The following is a 21,567-nucleotide window of genomic DNA, read 5'->3' on the forward strand; positions in this document are numbered from 1 at the left end:
GAGACGTGGGCTAGTGAACTTTCTTACATGTGTCATAGCCCGGCTGCTGGGCCTGTTATCTCCTACTGCCACTACAAACTAATTTATTAATCTCTTAGTAATTTGAATGATACACCTAATTTCGCCAAACTTGCATACTGGTCAGCTCAACTTATATGTGGGACATCCTGCCTTCATTAAGGCAAGACTTCTGTTGAAGTAAAAATTGATCTGGTTTTATCTAGGACTAAAGTTGTATGTACCGTAAAAAGATGAGAGAAAAAACAACAGTTTCAAGCTATGTTCTTTCAATCATTGTTACATAGTTGATGATTTCCTTATTCATTGTTTTTATAGATTACCTTACTAAAAAAGGATCATCGCCTTAGATTTGATAATGTTATGACTTTATAGCAATATTTTCTTCTCCAGGTGTTGAGTCGTCCAATGGTTGGTCACCAGTTATCTCCGTTTCCCATGTCAGAGGGCACAGACATTGTGCTGGATGAGACTCATCTCCTAGACATCAAGGCCACAGTTGTGCCCCTTGTCTGTCTGTTCAAGGTACTGTACAGGATGTTAAAAGTTGCTGTCTCATGTCTTGGTTTTCCTGTGTATCATGAACAGACAATTTTCAGTATTTGTTTATAGAAAAATGTAAAGCACTAATTCTGCATCTGATTTTTAAAAAAACCCAACATGTACATTATTTAGCAGGGATTTAATATACCAGTATTCTTTATTATTCACTTCATTTGTTTTAAAATTCACCCAATGTTGGAAGCACCTCACCTATGATATGCCATCTGGCTGCATTCAACTCACCTATCCATCTTGCAGGAAAAGTTGTGTGCATTCCCTCCTGGCCTCTATGTGAGGCTGTATGGGTTACTAATTGGTCATCTAGCTGACCACTACACAACACCCAAGAACTACACCAGTCACACAGCAGCAGCTGTCAGGAAAATGGTAATGTAGGATTGGTTAGTCTCTCTGAAATAGGCAGTTTTTCCATGTATTTGATATTATGCCAGTGTATTTAAATGATAAATTAAAAAGTAATGATTCATACAGGATGTTTTGGGTTGTAATATGCAGCTAAAGCCATTTGTACAATGAATGTTAAATTAACTGTTTGAGTATGCAGCATTGCTAATTATCAGATGGGGACCTGAAAAGACACTGCGGTATCTCTTTAACCTTTAGGTAAAAATTATTGTATGAAGTTGAATGAGCCTTGGAAGACTGGGGAAAGTTGGTGATGAAATTTAGTATTGAATCAATGTTTATGCATTACATGTTTATACAGATAATCGAGTGCCTGCTAAGCCTGAGGGCTGATGTTGATTATCGTGTGGGAGTGTATGAGCCACCTGGTGAGAGACGCCCTCAATACAGCCCCTATCTGACATGCGACCCAAGGTGCCAGGCCCTGTCTCCACCTCGTAGCCCAGTCACCACCGCCCCACCCCCAACGACCCTCTGGATCAACAATGCATATGTTGACTACTCTAAGGCATTCACACTGTTTATGCAGTGTCTTGAAAGTGTAAGTATTGTAAGTTAAACATTCCTTATGTATACATGTATATTGTCATGATTGAGCTGATTTTCTTTAAATCAAACCTGTTAAGTGTTATCAACCTAGACACATGTTAGCTTGGTCAGCAGGCACTAAGCCAAACCACAGGGCTTTTTGGGTGTACTCTGTAGGCACCAATGAGTGCAATAAGTGGCTACATTTTTTTAGAAGTTTATGTTTAAATTCCACCAGGAACATGACTGGTGCGTGCTGTACATGGTGTTGGAGAACCTGCCGCTGCTTCTACAGAACAAGACAATCATCCTGTCCGCCCGGGAAATACAGGTGGACTCTCTCTGCTCAAGACTATGTGCCATGGTATGTATGGGTGTGATGCAGATGTGTTCAGTTTGGGTGTGTTAATGAACCTGTAGATGGTTACATTGGTTGTGTTAATGATCCTTTGTATTTGTTTGTTAATAAACCTTTTTGGTTGTGTTAATGTACCGTACATGTGGTTGTGTTAATGTACCGTACATGTGGTTGTGTTAATGTACCGTACATGTGGTTGTGTTAATGTACCGTACATGTGGTTGTGTTAATGAACCTTTGTATTTGTTTGTAAATGAACTTTTTTGGTTGTGTTAATGTACATGAGGTTGTGTTAATGAACCTTTGTTGGTGTGTGTATGAACTTGTGACGTGTGGTTGGATATTTTGAACCTGTTTGTTTGTGCTGGTCTGTTCATGGGCCTGTGCTTGTTTGGGTGTGTGTTGAACCTGTGAGTATGTTAAATGATACATAGTTTAATGTGAGTATGTTCATGACCCTATGTTGGTGCATTTATTGACCTTTTGATGTGTCACTGAGCACTTGTGTTTGGTTGTATGTCTTCCTGGACATGTGTTATGTGTTTATTAAAGTGTGTGTATGTGTTGGTGTGTTCATAAACATATGTGTTACTGTTTGACAATATACCTCTGATTTTATACAACATAAAAATAACAGGGAGAGGCGATGTTTGGATGCTCTCTAATCTGAGTTTTGTGATATCTCATTTATTTAAAAAAATATAAAACACCTTCACTAGATAGAAATTGCAGCATGAAGACTCGCATGTTGACTGTATAAATAAGAAAGCTTGGTGACTTAAGCAATTGAAAAAAATATTGAACACTTATTCCAGCTTTAAAAAAAAATAATCCCCTTCTTGTTCTGCATGTTTTAAGTGTGGAAATTAATGTTGGTTTTTGGCTATATTTATTTTACATTCATGATAGGTGAATGATCGTCAGCTAGGATTCCCGGAGAAACTTGTAGGGACCCCGAAGGATTTTACTCGCTCAGATTTCCATGCAACAGTTTTCCCAGTGCTGGCGGCCATGTCAACTTATCATAACTATCTTGATAGGAATAGACAGGTACGATTTATGAAATTTATTTTATTGCTATATTTTATTGTTTGATTGTAATTACAGCTAATATGAATCAGACTCATATTGATTTCTCTTTCATATGGTAACTGTGTAGCAAGGCAGATGCATAGGAATCATGTTTTCCTTATCTGTGGCAGTGTCCTCAGCAGTGCCAAAATTACACATATGATAAGCAATTATATAAGAAATGATCTTTTGTTTTGAATGAGACAAGTTAAACAGGTGGCCAGAAAACAGGTGGCCAGACAAAATGTGCGGAGGATGTGCGGAGGATCATGAAGGACGGAATTTGTGTTTGGTACATTTAAAAAAGAACTTTGGCTCTTTGTAAAAAAAAAATCATTAAAGGGTATAATGAACAAAATATTGTGTACAAAATATTGTGTTTTTAATTCCTCTTGCAGGATTTGCTTTAACCTCTCGTAGATAATTAAACATGAGCAATTGACCAGAATTATGGCCCTTCGTTTTTTCTCACTTAATTATATTAAGTATATTCATTGCACGGACTATAATGGCACAACTTACTTTTTAACCGGATTTATGAATTTAATGTGAAAAAAATAACATGATTGTTGGGGCGTCTATTGACACAGTTAGAAAATAGAAAGATATTTTGTCTACATCCATTCTTCAGCGAGAGCTCATAAAGTGTTTGGAGTTTGGTATGGTGTCAAAGTGTGCGAAGCTGTGTGTGAACGCCCTGAGACTGTGCACACTCGAAATCCAGGAAGTCATGATGCGTCTCCTCCCCTCCGTCCTGCTAAAACTTACGCAGATCTCAGCCACATTTTCCATGGCCATTCCTGTCTTAGCCTTCCTATCAAGTAGGTTATAAATGTTGTTTAACCAGTTTTCCTTTCAGACTTTTCTTGCCTTAAAAGCTGGTTTTTGCTCTGAATTGTTTTGTTAACCATATAAATCCATCAGTAACTTAGTACAGTTAATATGGTGTAGTTGCTAGAATGTTCAACCAAGCGTTCATGTTTTACATGGAGACAATGATATTGTTCAAATCTCTTACTTTAAAGGTATTGTGGGGAATCAACATTTCTGTCATATAGTTGCTGGAATATTTAGTTTTGCATGTTTAGGTTAGTGAAAGTTATATTTTTTAATTCTCTTTTTTCAAAGGTATTGTGCGGCTTCCAAAGATGTATGCCAATTTTGTTGAAGAGCAGTACATGTGTATATTTGCTATTGCCCTTCCTTACACGAACCCCTTCAAGTAAGTAGCTGAAGTTGTTGGATATGGTTAACATATAATTGATATTTATTTGTGAATATAAATGATTTTGTGTAAATTTTTGTATGCTATCCTACAGACGACGAAAACGGAAAGGAAGAGCTATGACACACTGGTTATTAATTTCAGCCTTAAATCTTGATATCTGATTACATTCGATCCCAGAATCGAAAGCAGTCTATAAAAATTAATTGCACTTCCGGCTTTCAGAAAGTGTAAACAAACGACCACAATGTGTCAAAATTACAAAGTGTTGTATTACTGCGACTACATAAACAATTCTTACAGGACTTAAATAGAGCGGTTTATTTCCTAAAAATAAATGTCATTATGCCTATAAAGTCATAACGAATGTTATTTTATAAGTGAAATAAACTGTAACAAACGCCAGCTCTTAAACATATCATTTTATTGAGTTGCAACTTTTTAAACAGAGAAAATATCGTGGATGACATCGCAATATATAACATCAATGTACTACGTACTTATTGTAATAAAATTCAAAACAAAAAGTGGACATATGCGGCCGCAAAAAACGGAACTGCAAGGGTTCTCTTTAAGGCGCCAACCAGTCCGTTAAAAATACAACCAGCCGAGATAAGGGCAGATAATTTGTATTTTTACCCCCCTTTGCTAAAAATTTAAAGTTAAACTTAACGCAATGTTTGTACGCAATACACACCCTGCTGACACGCAATTAAAACGCAAAGCAAACTGTTTCCACAGCGCTTAAAGGTTAAACGCAAAAATTACTGGACACAACACACAAGAACCTGCTGACACACAATCAAAACGCAAAGCAAACTGTTTCCACAGTGTTTAAAGGTTAAACGCACAAACTACTAGACACAACACGCAAGAACCTGCAGGGTTACGCAACCTAGGTGTTACCATAACACAAGAGCAACAACCTAAGGACTTGTACATTATATTGCGTTAAATTATCGTCTTAACATGTTTTTGCCCGTTTGTCTGTAACCAACAATTCACCGATGAGTATGGGGCTTAGCCCCGCCATCAAGTTTCAAGTTGGCAACAAACATAAAAAATATTGGATTTAACCCAAAAGATTATTGACTGATATAGTGATCATGTAGATTAAATGTTGCCCTACTCTCAGCTGGCTGAATTTTTCTGCCACAGAAACTTGGTTTCCCCCAAAAATTCGCCCCACATAATTAGCAGCTCAAGTTTTTAACTTATTTTTAAAATCGCGTCTCTGAGGTAATCGAGATAAAATTCAATTCCGACGTCATTTATATGGACGCCATCATTTCTAAAGAAATGATCTCCTGCCTTAATGTCGCAAGCAATCGAATCAGATGGACCCCCGGATGCAGCTATCGACCTCCCCAGTCTATTTATTCGCGTCTGTTTGTGTTCGATCGCTTTCGCGTCGCTTGCACCCAACCACTTGCGGCGTTGAATTATATCTATCCATACTATGGTGGCGGCCGGGAAGGCGGTTCTCATGTAACAGAGCTCCTTATTTATGATGTTTTTGAGTCTAAAAATTGACTCTGACACAAGATCGTTACCACCGAGGTGAATAAAAACAGCCCTTGGTGGACTTTGAAACAATACCTTAGTTTCGATGGCACGGCGCAGCCCGTGCCACCCAAGGCCCCTTACCCCGTACCATCCTAACTGGCATGAAGTGTGTAGATTCGCTTTCCCCGTGTCCCTCGCCCGGATGCCACCCCAATATGGTATGGAATCCCGAACTATCCAGATGTCTGAAAAGTGGTAAATAGCAGCCCTATGATAGACCTAGATGTTGTAGACACATAAAATATATTGTTCTTCGGTTTAAAAATACTGTAAAATCCCGCCTTCACTAACTACGGTCTTATGTAGCGCTTGTAGCAATTCGAACGGCAGCGGCCCAGTTGCATAATTTGCTCATTTGACATACCCAATGAAGCCAAATCCGTAGCCCGGCCTATTCTAAAACTGTGCATTCTGTAATGGCCTCTTGCATACGCAGTTTTTTTTAATGCACTTAGAAAGAACACTTGCCACTTGCTGCCTGGTAACTGCCGTCCCGTTATTGTGGCAGAACAAAGGGCCCTTAGATAAAGCGCGTGTTTTACAATATTCACGCATCGCCAAAACCGGGCAGACTGTTTTTTCCGCTTCTGCTGGGAGTTTTAATGTCAATGGAGTCGTTTTTTCACTTGTTTTGTGTGTTTTTAACTTATTGAAATGCTTTTCAAATTGATTTTGCAATCATCCGTAAACAATGTCGGCTTACTCGTGGAATTACTCAAAACTAACTCACCGACACTAAAAAGGCCAAAATATGCTAATGTAAATATTGTGTGAATCAGACTCGCCTCGTATTTTTGTATAATGAATGACTTCCATGAAGTTTATGAAAGTAATTAATTGCTGCTATGTATGTTGCGATAGTGCTCGCTTCGGGACCTATTTCAAAACTATACGCAATGAACAAAACTATGTGTTGTTCGTTAGCTGGCCAATCTCAATCGATCATATACTTTTCGCGAAACATTTCGAACGCGTTCAGGCCAGTAGCATACGCCAATTGTGTATTCTGAGCTATTACGGCCGCAAGAAGTTTTCCAGCTCGATGTTGAATATTTTCCAAAGAAGGCTGGGTACCTGTCGCGGTTCGCGTTCTGCATTTGTGGCCAATAGTCTGAACTTCTCATACTGAAAACGAGACAATGCATCGCAAATTGAGTTACTTTTCCCGCTAACATGTTGTCCCTTTATCACTGCATTTAATCTGAGGCATTTTAGGGTTAGAAGTCTAACCAAGCGCATGACATTGGGGTTTTTAGACGAAAGTTTATTCATAATCTGAACCACCGCTGCATTATCGCAATTAAACTTTATTTTTTTGTTTGTGAACCTATCCTCCCAAATAAAGAACGCAACTAATATAGGGAATAACTCAAGTAACGTGATGTCCCTAGTCAAACCTGAGTTATGCCAGAAGTCGGGCCATTTTGCACTGCACCATTCGCCTTGAAAATATATTCCAAACCCCAAACCTATGCCTCCCGCACTGTCTGAGAAAAACTCGAAATCCTCATTTGATATCCAAAAACTGTCATGAGAGGTAGAAACTCTGTCATGCGACCTAAAAAATTCGAGCCACATCAACAAATCGTTTTTTATATCTTTATTAACTCTTATGTGATGATACGGTTTTGTTAAACCGCATATTGAGTCAATTAGGCGCCGACAGAAAGGTCTACCCATTGGTATAGCTCTGCAACAAAAATTTAACGAGCCAATTAAAGATTGCATAGCCTTTAATGTTGTTTTTTGCTTAGTCATGACAACAGTTATCTTTTCGATGACCTGCTCTATTTTATCTCGTGGTATTTTAACAGTCATGTTGTAAGAATTCAGCTCTAAGCCTAGAAAAACTAATATTTCGGTTGGTCCCTCTGTTTTTTCTTCCGCAAATGGTACTTTTATGTCCGCCATAGTATTTATAAAAATATGCATGATTGACGCACAAGCCTCTACATTTTTGGCCCCCCCCTAAAAAATCATCCAAATAGTGCAGCAACTCGCCTGATGACATTTTTTTCTAACACAATATTCTAGTAACGTTGAAAAACTTTCAAAGGTGCTGCAACTTATAGAAGCGCCAAAAGGTAATGCCTTATCAACGAAATATTGCTCTTTATGTTTAAAGCCTAACAGTTCGAAATCGACTTGCCTAATGGGAATTAGCCGAAAAGCATTTTTGATGTCCATTTTGAACAATTTGCAATTTTTTCCTAATCTTTGACTCATGGCAACTGCTTCGTCAAAACCAGTATATTGTACAGATGCTAGGTTTGGATCTATATAATCGTTCACCGACTCCCCTTCCGGGAAAGAAAGGTGGTGGATCATACAAAATTTATTCACATACGGCGCATTTGGGTTACTGGTTTTCTTAGGCACTAGACCTAGTGGTGAGACAATTAAATTCTCAAAAGGGGGGGAATGAAAGGGCCCGCAACCTGTTTTTCAGCAATTTCTGCATTTATTTTTTGTGATACAATATCAGGCCGATCAAGAGCTGAACGAAGATTTTTTTAATTTCGCGCCACACGTGGCCCGGCATAATGTATTGGGAAACCTTCTTTGAATCCCTTAAGAATAATCTGTAACTTGTTAAAATCAAATCCTTCCGAATGCAATTGGAATTTATGTACATCTTTTGGGGTGGGGGACAAATTCATAACGTCCAAATTATTTGGCTCATTGGCAGGCACCTCGAAAGAAGGGTCTCCCCCGCCGCGAAAAACAATTTGGCGGCCTCTGTTGGCGTCTGGTGAGCCTGTAGCAGCAAATTGGTTCGACCCCCTGCCGCAGCTCGCTGCCGGGTGCTGACCGCCACAGCTTGAACATGTATGGCTAAAACGACAATTTGGCCACCTACAATTGCCACTGTTGTATTCGTGGCATGTGAATTTGCGGGTCGATGGAATTTGCCCAGTGTGACTGACGAGTTCGCTGTTCTGTGTGCAGAGCCACCACAGATCTGTGTTTATATGGGCCCAAGATGACGGATTAATCGCCTGGCGTAGCCGAAACTGTTCGTCATAAGCCCGCCATGCGAAACCCCCCTTTTTAGAGCTCTCTCTGATGTTAAACATATAGTGTTGTAATTCATTGGCCTTACTTGGAAATCTTGCGAGATACACTCCGGAAAAAATAATAAAGATGTCAGTCCATTTTTCGATTTTACCGATTTTTTCCCTACACTCACGTGGCTTTGACTCAATTTGCCCGGCGTCATTTAGCCGCAAAATGTTACTACTAGCATAGTCTTGCAATTCAATGGAACCCTTTAACAGAAGAGCCAAATTAATAAAACTTCCTTTTTGAATTTGTTCACTCAAAGGCTGTGGGACATGTGCAGCCAAGTCGTCATCACTAAGACAAACAACTGAAATTGGCAAAGTGGTCTCTGGACCTAACGAATATTATTTGTGAATATAAATGATTTCATTTATTTTTGCTTGAATAAAATGCCTTCCTGTTTCTAACAAAGCTACTGAATCCATGCTTTGGAGTGCTGCAGCACTATGTACATTTTTGAAACACATTTGCAGGCTTTTGTCAGGACACCTACAAAAACAATGGTCAAATTTTTCCCAAACTATTGCTTTTTTCCTTGTTAGATTACCAAGCAGTGTAAATTGTCTATGACTGCACTGTAAGTAAGATGTAAAGGCATGAAATTGAATTCTGCAAGACTTGATTTAAAAACAGAGGTTGTTTAAAAGTATCAAAATATCTCCATTTATACTGCAGCATCACAACACGTTTCTTATCTGGCATAGTACTTTACAGTGGTAAATGAGCCCAGCAGGTAACCAAATATGACAGTCGTTGTATCAAAAATTTCATTTAAATATGGTATTGAAAAAGATTGAATGACTTTGTCACCTGTTAACTATTTGATCATCCAGGTTTAGTCACTACACCGTGTCGCTGGCCCACCACGTGATTGCCATATGGTTCATAAGGTGTAGGATGGCCTACCGGAGGAAATTTGTGGAAATCATTCAAAAGGTACACACTTATAATAGTTGGTTTTGAGGAACAAATGTATCTTATTCTTTAAGTATACTTTGTTATGCTTAAGGGAGGGTGATATATGTTCTCAACAGTATTCCTGAGTAGAACATTGATTGACGGAAGTATAATTTTCTAGAAATACTTCTTTTTATGCCCCCTTTTGAAAAAAGTGGGGTATATTGTTTTGCACATGTCGGTCGGTCGGTCGGTCGGTCGGTCTGTCTGTCTGTCTGTCGGTCGGTCGGAATACCAAATGGTTTCCGATCAATAACTTGAGAACGCTTTGACCGAGGGACCTCATACTTGGTATGTGTATTGGTCATCACCAGCAGATGAACCCTATTGATTTTGAGGTCAGTGGGTCAAAGGTCAAGGTCAGTGTGACCTTTACATGAAAAACGGTTTCCGATCAATAACTTGAGAACGCTTTGACCCAGGAACCTCATACTTGGTAGGTGTATTGGTCATGACCAGCAGATGAACCCTATTGATTTTGAGGTCAGTGGGTCAAAGGTCAAGGTCAGTGTGACCTTAACATGAAAAACGGTTTCCGATCAATAACTTGAGAACGCTTTGACCCAGGGACCTCATACTTGGTAGGTGTATTGGTCATGACCAGCAGATGAAGCCTATTGATTTTGAGGTCAGTGGGTCAAAGGTCAAGGTCAGTGTGACCTTAACATGAAAAACGGTTTCCGATCAATAACTTGAGAACGCTTTGACCCAGGGACCTCATACTAGGTAGGCTTATTGGTCATGACCAGCAGATGAACCCTATTGATTTTGAGGTCAGTGGGTCAAAGGTCAAGGTCAGTGTGACTGTAAGCTGAAAAAAGGTTTTCTGATTGTCCATATTTTATTTAAGTGTCCAAATCCTACTAACAATTTTTCCAACTTGCAGGACAGCTTGTTACATGCAGGTTAAATCAAAGTCAAAGTTCACAAAATTTACATGTCAAGAAATAGAATATCAAAGCAATAAATTTTGTCATTGATATCTAGGAATATCACTCAGGTTTCCCACTTATCAACAAAAGTGAAAAACAAACTTGCCATATCAATTTCAGTGTGTCCTTGTAAAGTCTGATGGGCAATGTGCTTCAGCAGTTTAAAGGAGAATGTCGGACAAGCCCATCAGTCTCTTACACTGCTTTGTCTTGTTTTCTCTTTCTATCTCTTCACCACAGGGTCTGAAGGAGGGGAATGACTGACAGGTGCTCCAGTCTTCTACTCTCACTTGTATTGTTTCCTCAAGACAGGCACTCCAGTCTCCTTCACTGTCTCATTATGTCTCCCCCTCTCTGGGGGAGACATATTGTTTTTGCCCTGTCCGTCAGTCCGGTAGTCCGGTAGTCCGTCAGTCCGTCCGTACGTCACACTTCGTTTCCGATCGATAACTGGAAAACCGCATGACCTAGGATCACCAAACTTGGTAGGGAGGTTGGTCATGAGGTGTAGAAGATCCCTAGTGTTTTTGGGGTCACTAGGTCAAAGGTCAAGGTCGCGGCGACCCCCAATGTAAAAAACATTTCCGCTCAATATCTTGACAATGGTTTGACCTAGGTTCACCAAACTTGGTAGGGAGGTTGGTCATGAGGTGTAGAAGATCCCTATTGTTTTTGGGGTCACTAGGTCAAAGGTCAAGGTCGCGGCGACCCCCAATGTAAAAAACATTTCCGCTCAATATCTTGAGAATGGTTTGACCTAGGTTCACCAAACTTGGTAGGGAGGTTGGTCGTGAGGTGTAGAGGATCCCTATTGTTTTTGGGGTCACTAGGTCAAAGGTCAAGGTCGCGGCGACCCCCAATGTAAAAAACATTTCCGCTCAATATCTTGAGAATGGTTTGACCTAGGTTCACCAAACTTGGTAGGGAGGTTGGTCGTGAGGTGTAGAGGATCCCTATTGTTTTTGGGGTCACTAGGTCAAAGGTCAAGGTCGCGGCGACCCCCAATGTAAAAAACATTTCCGCTCAATATCTTGAGAATGGTTTGACGTAGGTTCACCAAACTTGGTAGGGAGGTTGGTCGTGAGGTGTAGAGGATCCCTATTGTTTTTGGGGTCACTAGGTCAAAGGTCAAGGTCGCGGCGACCCCCAATATAAAAAACATTTCTGCTCAAAATCTTGAGAACGGTTTGACCTAGGTTCACCAAACTTGGTAGGGAGGTTGGTCATGAGGTGTAGAAGATCCCTATTGTTTTTGGGGTCACTAGGTCAAAGGTCAAGGTCGCGGCGACCCCCAATGTAAAAAACATTTCCGCTCAATATCTTGAGAATGGTTTGACCTAGGTTCACCAAACTTGGTAGGGAGGTTGATCATGAGGTTTAGAAAACTCCTATATTTTGGGGGGTCACAAGGTCAAAGGTCAACGTCGCTGTGACCTCTAATGTAAAAAAATATTTCCGTGCAATATCAGGAGAATGCTTTGATCTAGGTTCACCAAACTTTGAAGTGAGGTTGGTCATGATGTCTAGTTGATTTTGCAATCAGTTGGTCAAAGGTCAAGGTCACTGACCTTGAGGTGAAGAACCGGTTTCTGCTCAATAACTCAAGAACGTTTACACCCAGGAACTTCATACTTGGTATGCCAGTTAGTCATGACTAGTTGATGGCCCCTATTGATTTTGGGATCCATCATTGATTATTTCTCACCTACGACCACACAATGGGGGAGACATGCGCTTTTTCAAAAAAGCAATCTCTAGTTATGTTACATCTGATCTTGTCACCGCAGGGTCTGAAGGACAATGTCCTACAACAGTTTGAGGAGAATGCCCGACAGGCGCTCCAGTCTCAGAACCAGGATTCCAGTGAACGGGTCCGCTCCGGCAGCTACAGTGAGGCAGCGCTCAGGAGGTCAGGTTACACTTAATTATATAGTAAATTGTTAATGAAAAGTCGTGACTCGTTTAAAATTTTGATGGCTTCTGAAACTCATTATGTAATGTATACTGTAGGTGAACTTCTGATTCAGAAGTATGGTTTAGAGTTCAATATTACGCGTGACAAAATTATACTAGTATCTAAATAATACAGAGAGGCTAGCAGTGGCAAAATCGTTGACAAAGGCATCATGTAGGCTTAGATCATTGGCTGTTGTTGTTGTTGTTTTTAGTACCAGTTTTAAGCTGTAGAATTTTTACCGTTTGGTTTATTTATATATATATATATATATATATATATATTATATTTATGTATAATATTGTCATTGCTGTAGACTTTTTCAAACAGAAAAATCTTACTTTAATTTTGCGTGAACTGGTTGGCATTATAAACAACGCTTTGAATATCTGTCATTCCTTTTCAGGGAGGTTAAATGCCAAATGTTTTATATCTTCCACATTTATAGAGAGACAGATTGTTTCTGCCCTTTCCATCAATCTGTACGTACAGTTCGAAGTGCGTCCACTCAATAACTAGAGATATATTTCAGCCCAGGAACTTCATACTTGGTATGCAAGTTGGTCAGGATAAGTAGATGACCACTATTGGTTTTGAGATCAGTTGCTGAAAGGTCAAGGTTGCAGGATCTTGAAGTGAACAAATGTTTCCAGGGCTTCTGCTCAGTAACTGAATATATTTGGGTCCAAGAACTTACTTGATATGCCAATTGGTCATGACAAGTAGATGACCCCTATGGATAAAAAGATCAGTAGGTCAAAGGTCAAGATTATGGTGACTTTGAGCTGAAAAAAGGTTTCCACTCAATAACTATAGAATGCTTGGACCCAGGAACTTCATACTTGGTATGCAGGTTGGTCATGACCAGTGGATGACGTCTATTGATTTTTAGATCGGTAGGCTACAGTCACTAAGACCTTGAGGTGGTCAAGGTGACCTTAAGGTGAAAAAAACGCTTTCTGCTCAATAATAACTATAGAATGCTCCAGCCTAGAAACTTGATGCTAGTCATGATTGGTAAATGAACCCTTTTGATTTTGATGTCAGTAGGTCACAGGTCAAAGTCACCTTGACCTTGAGGTGAAAAAACAATTTCAGGGGTTTCTGCTCAATGACTAAATATATTTGGATGAAAGATCTTCATACTTTCTTTACCAGCTGGTCATGTCTAGTTGATGACCCCTATCATTTTTTTATAACAGTAGGTCAAAGTTCAAGGTCGTTTCCAACATTATTTTTTTCAGCTTTGACCTCCAAATTGGGGAGACAAACTCTTTTTAAAAAGCAATCTCTAGTTCAGCTTTATTTTACCTGCTTGAATAATTAATCTTTTTATTTAAAACAATTGAGACATATCTAAACAAATGTAAATATAAGGATTGAATTGTGTTTTTGTGTGCATGCATAATAAATATTCAGACTTAATTTTGCAAATTTCACATGACCATTGGGCATGAATTTGTAAAATCTGCCATGACCAATCATACTGCATGAACGCAAGTAAATACAATTCAAGCCTTAATTATACAGCTGCATATGTTACAAGCTATGATAAGTTCACAGTAGTGTTTTTGAGTTGTCAACATTGCCCTCCATTTTTTTTTATCGTAAAGACTTGTCTGATTTTTATTTTGCAGTGGTCTATAAAATGGTTTTTTCAGCTTTCAATAATCTCATACTGTCATAATTTCCTTCCAGAATTAGAGAACGGTAATGTATGACAACTAATGGTGCTAGTTTAGAAATATACAATATACCATGTGATGTCTGAAATAAACATGTATATACTAAAAATGTGTCACCCGTGTTCAGCAATAAGAAGAACAGATGAAAATATTTAATACCAATTTGTTTGTGTTATAAGCATGGTATGGATTTTGGGATGACTTTTCCTAAGAACGTTATGATGGTAATGATGCTAGGGCCCATTTCATAGTAGGTCTTGGTTATAAACTGAATTGATCTTAGTGTTGTATTTTCATTACTTTGCTATGTATGTGCAAAAACTGAGCTTTTGCCAGTATATATGCTGAAATCATAGGTGAGAAAATGGAACAAATACGCATTATGCCATATGTTAAGTTCCTGCAGTATAGGTTTTTGAAGTTAATTACGACCAAGATAGTTTGAAACAGGCCCCAGGGTCTTTATGTAGGCATTAAATGTTTGTATAATTGGACAATGAAAGAAGTTTTATACTTTTAGTTAATTTTGCATGTAGAATGAAGAAGCTTCATTTTCTTTTTTTTACAAGTAGTAAAATTTGACATTGTCAAGAAAAAACCCTAATCTTGATTGGGAAGTATGGCTCATGTTAAGCTGGAAAATATTCATCCATGTGTATGTCTTGCCATTGACAGATTGTTGGGTTCATGTTATATGTACGTTTGTGGTGTCAAAGCATGTAGCTATTATTATACCTGCATCAGATATTATTTTACTAACTTAAAGGTAAAACAATTTGTTTTGTTTTTGCCCTTCCTTTTTCATACCCATGTAAACAAAATGATAGTCATTAGTATTTGTGTTATTTATAATGTAGAACATTAGGTCGGAGATTTTTCAATAGCTTGTATCCAATGTTGGTTCTGTCCACAGGGGGCAGAAACAAATTATTTTTGTCTATTTCAAGCCTGTATATGTGTACTCTTAGTATTAAAAGAGAAATATCGGCTTTACATCACCTTTATTACTCTGTTTATAACGACAAATAGGCTAGGAATAAATATAAAAAATATATGTTTCTGCCCCATGTGGTTCTCTCAGTAATGTTCATTTCTCTCAGTCATCATTATTTAGCAAATTTTCATGAAGTATATCATGATTGTATATCACTTTGTAGCCATATTCTGTTTTGTATTAATGTTAATTCTCATTTGTAGCGCTTTATTCTGGTTGACTAATGAAAAAGAAGAAAGGAACTTCAGTTTTTGTACCTAATATATCTGTGGAGATCATGTTTAAAACATTTTCATGCAAATTTAAATATAAATTCAACTATTTTAGTCGACGTAGAATGCAGTCGGGGTCTGCAGTATCACGGAGCGAGGTCAATGCACCAATCGACAATCGACTGTCCCAGTTCCATCGGGAACTCACCGAGACGTGTACGGACATCATGGCTAGATATACTTTCGGAAATTTTTCTGCCTTACCTCGCAGGTAAAATAATGTAAATAATAAAAAAAAAAACATTTGCAATTGTGAAAATATTTGTCTCTAGTGATGTTTTCAGTCATCATTGTAGTTGAAGCAATAGAGTTTATGTAAACTTTGCAAAAAGCAATGTGTAGCAAATAGCACAAGTGTTCATAAGATACATAACTATTTGGCCTGACATTGCTCTATTTTCTATTCCCAGGTCCCACATGGCAGAGTTTTTGCTGACTGGAGGTCAATCTCAGACATGGTTGCTGGGGAACAAGCTGGTCACCATAACAACCAGTGGAAGTGGCACCAAAGCCCCAAATTCTGGGGTGTGTGAGAAATGCCAGGCTCTATATCAGGTGGGTAGAGTAGGGTTGCCCATTAATGAGTAATCATTTAAATGTGTCTGCAGACAGTTTGTATTAAAAAATTTACTTTAAACTTCATCATGTTTGAAAAACTTCTTAAATTATTAGTTGTTTGAGATATTTTAAATAATCTGTTTACTGCATATATGGGAAAATGTAAACCACTCTTTCAAAATCTTGGTATATTTACAAAACATTTTTGCTTTTAATTGTATTGCTCAATGAAGAGATCTTCTGTCCTTACTTAGCAACCTGTTGATCAGCGTGACCACCGGCCAGGTCGTAGACGTCATAAATCCGCCATGGTCAGTCGGAGTGTGAGTGTTGTTGACCCTCCCGTCCTGTGGTCAAGCCAGGATGACATGACCGTGAACCCACGAAGCTCGCAGGATGACATGGTCCTTGACCTGGACATGACCGGGCAGGATGCAGCCGTTCAAACAGGGTCTTCCCTCGGGGACGGGAACTCACTCATTGAGAGTGAACCATTAGAATCTCTTATATTAGGTGAGTACAGACAAGTCAGGGTGATTGAAGTATGGGCTACTTCCTCGTCTCAAGTCACACTTCATGTATGTATTCCTAACACTTTGTTAAGAAACAAATCTTTATTCCAATTCTTTTACAGTGTGAGATCCACTAAAAACTTTTTGTGCCATAATGAAGACTGCCCTTAGGTTTTGAAATGTAATGAAATTTGGAACTGGGTACCCCTCAGTATTCTAAATTGTCATTGAAGAGTTTTCTTTGTTGCAATATCATTTAAAAAGGCTTTTATGATATAAACAAATTTTTGAAAGTTTTGTTTTAATAATTGTTGAGCAAGCCCTTTATCAAGATCAAGAGAACTTGTGACAATATTCTTTCCCCCTTCCTTGATCAGGTATGAAGAATGTGTCGTCCCACCAACAGTTTCCAATTAATGTGTGTAACTGTTGGTGCACAAACTGGGCTGAGATCTATGTGCGTGCACCCAGTGGTAACCTCTCCTGGATGATGCGTATAGAGAACGAGTCTGGCATGTACAACACCGCTGACTCACAGGTACATGTATGCTTTAGTAGTACAGGTTCAAGAAATGAACTTCTGTTGACATGATCTAGCATTTTAAGGACAATACTGGCCTTTTTTTTCTGTTTCATTGTGGCTGGCATCATTTGTGTTGCTTGTGTTTATGCGATTCAGTATCTTTTTAGAAGAAATAATAGCCAGCTATCTAAAGGAGTGGTTGATAATTATGTCAATTTGTGTGGCCAATCTGGATTTACAAAATTTAAAAAAGGTCACCTTTACAATTGTTAAAATATTTACCACTTCTTAGAAAAGCCTATTTGCGTGGTTGCAAACAGAAATAGCGAGAAAAATTGCTTAGAGATATATGTGAAAGTTGCCATAAAATCTGAATTCAAGAAAAGTGGCTCTATGAAATAAACCTTAATTTGTTAAAACTTCAACTGTTACTGCATTTGCTATTGTATTTGTCAGTTCAGTCTGTAGGTCATAATTTTCTGTAATCCTGTATGGTTTTATCATTTCTGTAAGTGAATAACTCTATAGTAGGCAAATGGTGTTGAGAGCTACCTTACCCATCACAAATGCACTTAATCACAGTTAAACCTTGTTTACCATAGGTGCCAGACATCACGATGCTTTTTGCGTCGATGGGGAAGAAGCGTTCCCAGGCCCCTGTGGTTTCGCGCTCCAGTCGGCGGATAGAGAGTGGGAGTATTGGGGAAGAGGAGTATGAAACCCTGTATAAACAACATTTTGAAAATATGAAGACAGAACAACATGGTACAGGTATGTAACAACATTTAGTTCTTCAGTAACTTGCTTGTTGCAAAATTTGAACTGATCCCATAATTTCTTGTAGTCATATTTGATTATTAAATGAATCGTTATTTTTTGCTGTGGTATTTATGTCATGAATGCTGCATAGTGTGAAAATTGTGAAGAATATAAACATTAGAAGTAGTTACTAATTTCACTTTTATTGTACATGTATGTTGTACTCTTACCCAGAGCATGTCGAGCTATCTCAGATAGCAGAAAATGGGCAGAGAGGTAATGCTGACCGGCCTGAGAGTCTTGGTCTGCAGGGGTTGGAACCTCTCCTAGCCGAAAACCACCAGGTTTGTGCAGATACTTACTACAAAAAGCCTAAGCCACAAAAGTTGGAGGCAGCCAGAAACCAGACATTGAAGATGTAGCAAGCTGGACAATGATTTCAGTTTATCTTTAAGTTTTAACAGATTTAATCATATTTGTTTTTATGTCAGATAACAAATATAAACACAGCCACTGTCATTGTTACTTGATTTTTTTTTCTTTTAGTAGATTTCTTTCAATTCAACAATCATTGTATTTCCATTTTTCACATTTCAAGGCAACAGAAGCATTGACAATACCATCATCGGACAGTGCAAAAAACCATGATGTTTTCAAAGGCTCACTGAAGAGATCAAACTCGTCCCCGTCTATAATGAGCGGCAGTTCAGACACCCTCTCTCCACGAGACAGTATCTCAGACGTTGTACAGTTTGGCCCACTTTTGAAGACCGATAAGCCTAAACTGGCTGAGAACCAGTCCGTTGAGAATCGGACCACTTCTGTTACAAATGTGGATAAAACTGACACCGTGGTGCAAAAGGATACAAGTAGTATCAAACCGTCTGTTGATTTTGTTAAGAAAGACAGTGAAAAATCCACCGCCACTGTAGAAAAACCACAGACAAGTACTGACAAAGCAGTGAAGTTTGACATGGGAGATGATGATGGAGCTTCCAAGGAGTTCACCAGTATGTTAACAAAACAGTTAAGCCCATCTCCTGCAAGCTCAGAGGCTTCTTCAACCATGGACGATGTGGCTGATCTTCCTGCTTACCTGAGACGTGCCCGAGGATTCACAGTATCCGGACCTTCATCATCAAGCCACGCCCGAGAGGGATTCGGTCATAAGTTACATATCCTAGGGGTGGGACAGGGGGTAGGCACAGGGCTCAAGGATAGTTCCAGGGTTGGGGTCAACCCCAGTTTTGTGTTTTTGCAGCTGTACCATACTGGCCAGATACAAGTGAACGAGATGCCTCTGCTTTTGCCACATAATGAGGTGCCCCATATGTTAACTTCTTTATTTACAAAAAGTAATGTTTTGGTCTAACATGTGTGTGTTTATTGCTGATTTTAGTTTTCTTAAGAGCTGATAAAAGAATGGTGTTGTATGAAAAACTAAGAAACCTTAGGTACTTACATGAATTGTGTATGTTACAAAAAAATATGTTTTCAGATAAAAAATTGATTGGGTGCCTCAATTTTGTTCACCATTTCTTGTTGCAATGGCTATCTATGCATATACATTTTGCTCTTGTCAGTCTGAATCTCCACAAGAAGTATTACCATAAAACTAATTGAGGTTAGACTCATGATTTTTGTAGCCTAGTGAGCATAGCTCTCTATGTCATTCCTAGGCTGCATGTATATTTTATACCTGTGTTACCACTTGCAGCAAGTGGAGAGATCCATCAAGATGCTGGATCACATCTTCCCATATGAGACACACAAGATAGGCATCATCTACGTGGGGAAGAACCAGGTCAGTACATGTAGAAGGTATTGTGTTTCAGCTCTTCTTGTTTCTTTTGAAAAAAATTGTTGAGATACTGTCATAGCCATGGTGTCGGTATTGTAGTCGTCAGCATTGTGCAAAAAGAATAACACTCAAATGATATCTATCAACTATCAATGGAAAGTTCTTGTAACCGTAGTAATAGGATTTTGCTTTCTGTGGATAATTATATTGACAATCGAAATATTTGTGACAATTTTTATGTGAATATCTTTGCAGTTCTGAGTTACATCCATTGGAGTATTATGCTTTTTGCACAATTCCTTCCTAACTGGGTGGGAGTTTCAATGTTTTTTGTTATTATTTTTTCTTCTATTGTATATTTTCATTATTTTCAGCCGAAGGATGAGAAGGCAATTCTAGGCAATCAGTATGGTAGTGAGCGTTATATGAGGTTTGTACAGTCGCTAGGCACGTTACTGCGCCTCAAGGACTGTAACCCCCAGGTGACTTACTTGGGAGGGCTGGATACCAAGGGCAATGATGGCGAGTTTACTTACAGCTGGCAGGATGAATCCACACAATGTATGGGTTAACTTTGTTTCGTTTTTTTCTTGAGATTAAGCTTTATTGAGTCATCAAGAATTTTTACTGAGATTGGTGAATGATTTGAAAGCTTAACCACTGGTGGGTTTTCTCAGAGTACTCACGTTTCCCCATCATTATAAAACCACATTCTTGTGCAAAAGCATGTCAACTAGGATTTTCTGTTGTGTCACTTAAATTTCAAAATTAATTGCATATTTCATTTGTTCAATAAAGTTAGCTATCAGTTGTATTTTCAAAACTTTTTCAACACTGTGTTATTACTGTATACATCAAAATCTAGTGTATTGAGAAGATCTGCATACATCTAAGTTTAATCTTCAAAAGTGAACATCATTTAGGAAATGGGACATGTTAAATACAAAATTTGGTGGTAGTGTTGTTCCGATTATCGATTATAATCGACAATTGATCGGAATGGCCTACATCCGCGACAATCGATAGTGAAATTTGAACAATCCATTATAGAAACAAGGGACGCAATTGCTACCGACTACCAGTAAAAAAAATGTCATTTAAATATGGTTTTTTGTCTGGTTAATGCTAGTTTATGTTGAAATGTTAAGGTGTTTGTTTGTTAAATTATCTCGTCATATTCTTATGAAGTCAGTAAGTCACTACATAACCTTATTACAAATTTTCTTTGTAATTTAACTGCTAAAATATTGGTTCTCATCTTCTCATGTTTGTGGTTTTAAAGTGATTTCTAAAACATGTTACCGTTTACTTCTAACCATGTACAAATTTAGTTTTCTCAGTTTTCTTAAAGAAATGTGTGTTTTTTTTCAAAAAAACATAGAATATTCAACTGCATTCAGTACTTGTTACTGACTGATTATTAAAAAGAAATTGATATCTTTCTTTGTGTTTATTTTACACATGGTCATGTATACATTACTAAATGTAAGACAAAAAAAGAGCCTGCGGTCTCATGTTCTGTAATAATAACTTGTAAACCCTAAAGGATAGTTGCGTCCTGAATAGCCAATGTAATTTATACAAGGAAATGTTTGAATAATATTGTAAGGTAACATTGGTGCTTAAACTGGTGCATGTACTGTATCTGTATGCCTTAAATATGATGATCAAAGATATTTTAATAATGATTAAGTTGATTAATAATCAATCATTGATCGCTTTCATAAACCGATTATCGATAGTAATTTTTCTGTCTGATTCCAAACACTATTTGGTGGTGTTAAATCGGCTGTGTTATGCATTTAATTGTATGCCATTTGGC

At 38.3% G+C, this 21,567-nt stretch overlaps 1 protein-coding gene across 3 annotated transcripts in view; it reads left to right on the top strand.

Moving 5' to 3' along the window:
* The window catches only part of LOC128222939 (tuberin-like), a 66,570-nt gene that overhangs the window by 34,863 nt on the left and 10,140 nt on the right, over positions 1-21,567 (top strand). For all 3 annotated transcript variants that reach the window (XM_052932147.1, XM_052932133.1, XM_052932141.1), the window contains exons 16-33: positions 412-543; positions 820-948; positions 1,289-1,528; positions 1,754-1,879; positions 2,783-2,923; positions 3,576-3,765; positions 4,073-4,166; positions 9,632-9,734; positions 12,475-12,596; positions 15,648-15,803; positions 16,003-16,147; positions 16,405-16,663; positions 17,040-17,200; positions 17,788-17,956; positions 18,179-18,288; positions 18,543-19,265; positions 19,662-19,748; positions 20,120-20,306. In XM_052932147.1, the coding sequence (XP_052788107.1) occupies positions 412-543; positions 820-948; positions 1,289-1,528; positions 1,754-1,879; positions 2,783-2,923; positions 3,576-3,765; positions 4,073-4,166; positions 9,632-9,734; positions 12,475-12,596; positions 15,648-15,803; positions 16,003-16,147; positions 16,405-16,663; positions 17,040-17,200; positions 17,788-17,956; positions 18,179-18,288; positions 18,543-19,265; positions 19,662-19,748; positions 20,120-20,306 (3,274 nt within the window). The remainder of the gene's footprint in view (positions 1-411; positions 544-819; positions 949-1,288; positions 1,529-1,753; positions 1,880-2,782; positions 2,924-3,575; positions 3,766-4,072; positions 4,167-9,631; positions 9,735-12,474; positions 12,597-15,647; positions 15,804-16,002; positions 16,148-16,404; positions 16,664-17,039; positions 17,201-17,787; positions 17,957-18,178; positions 18,289-18,542; positions 19,266-19,661; positions 19,749-20,119; positions 20,307-21,567) is intronic.

This window comes from Mya arenaria, chromosome 2 (assembly GCF_026914265.1).
Source record: "Mya arenaria isolate MELC-2E11 chromosome 2, ASM2691426v1".
NCBI lineage: Eukaryota > Metazoa > Mollusca > Bivalvia > Myida > Myidae > Mya > Mya arenaria.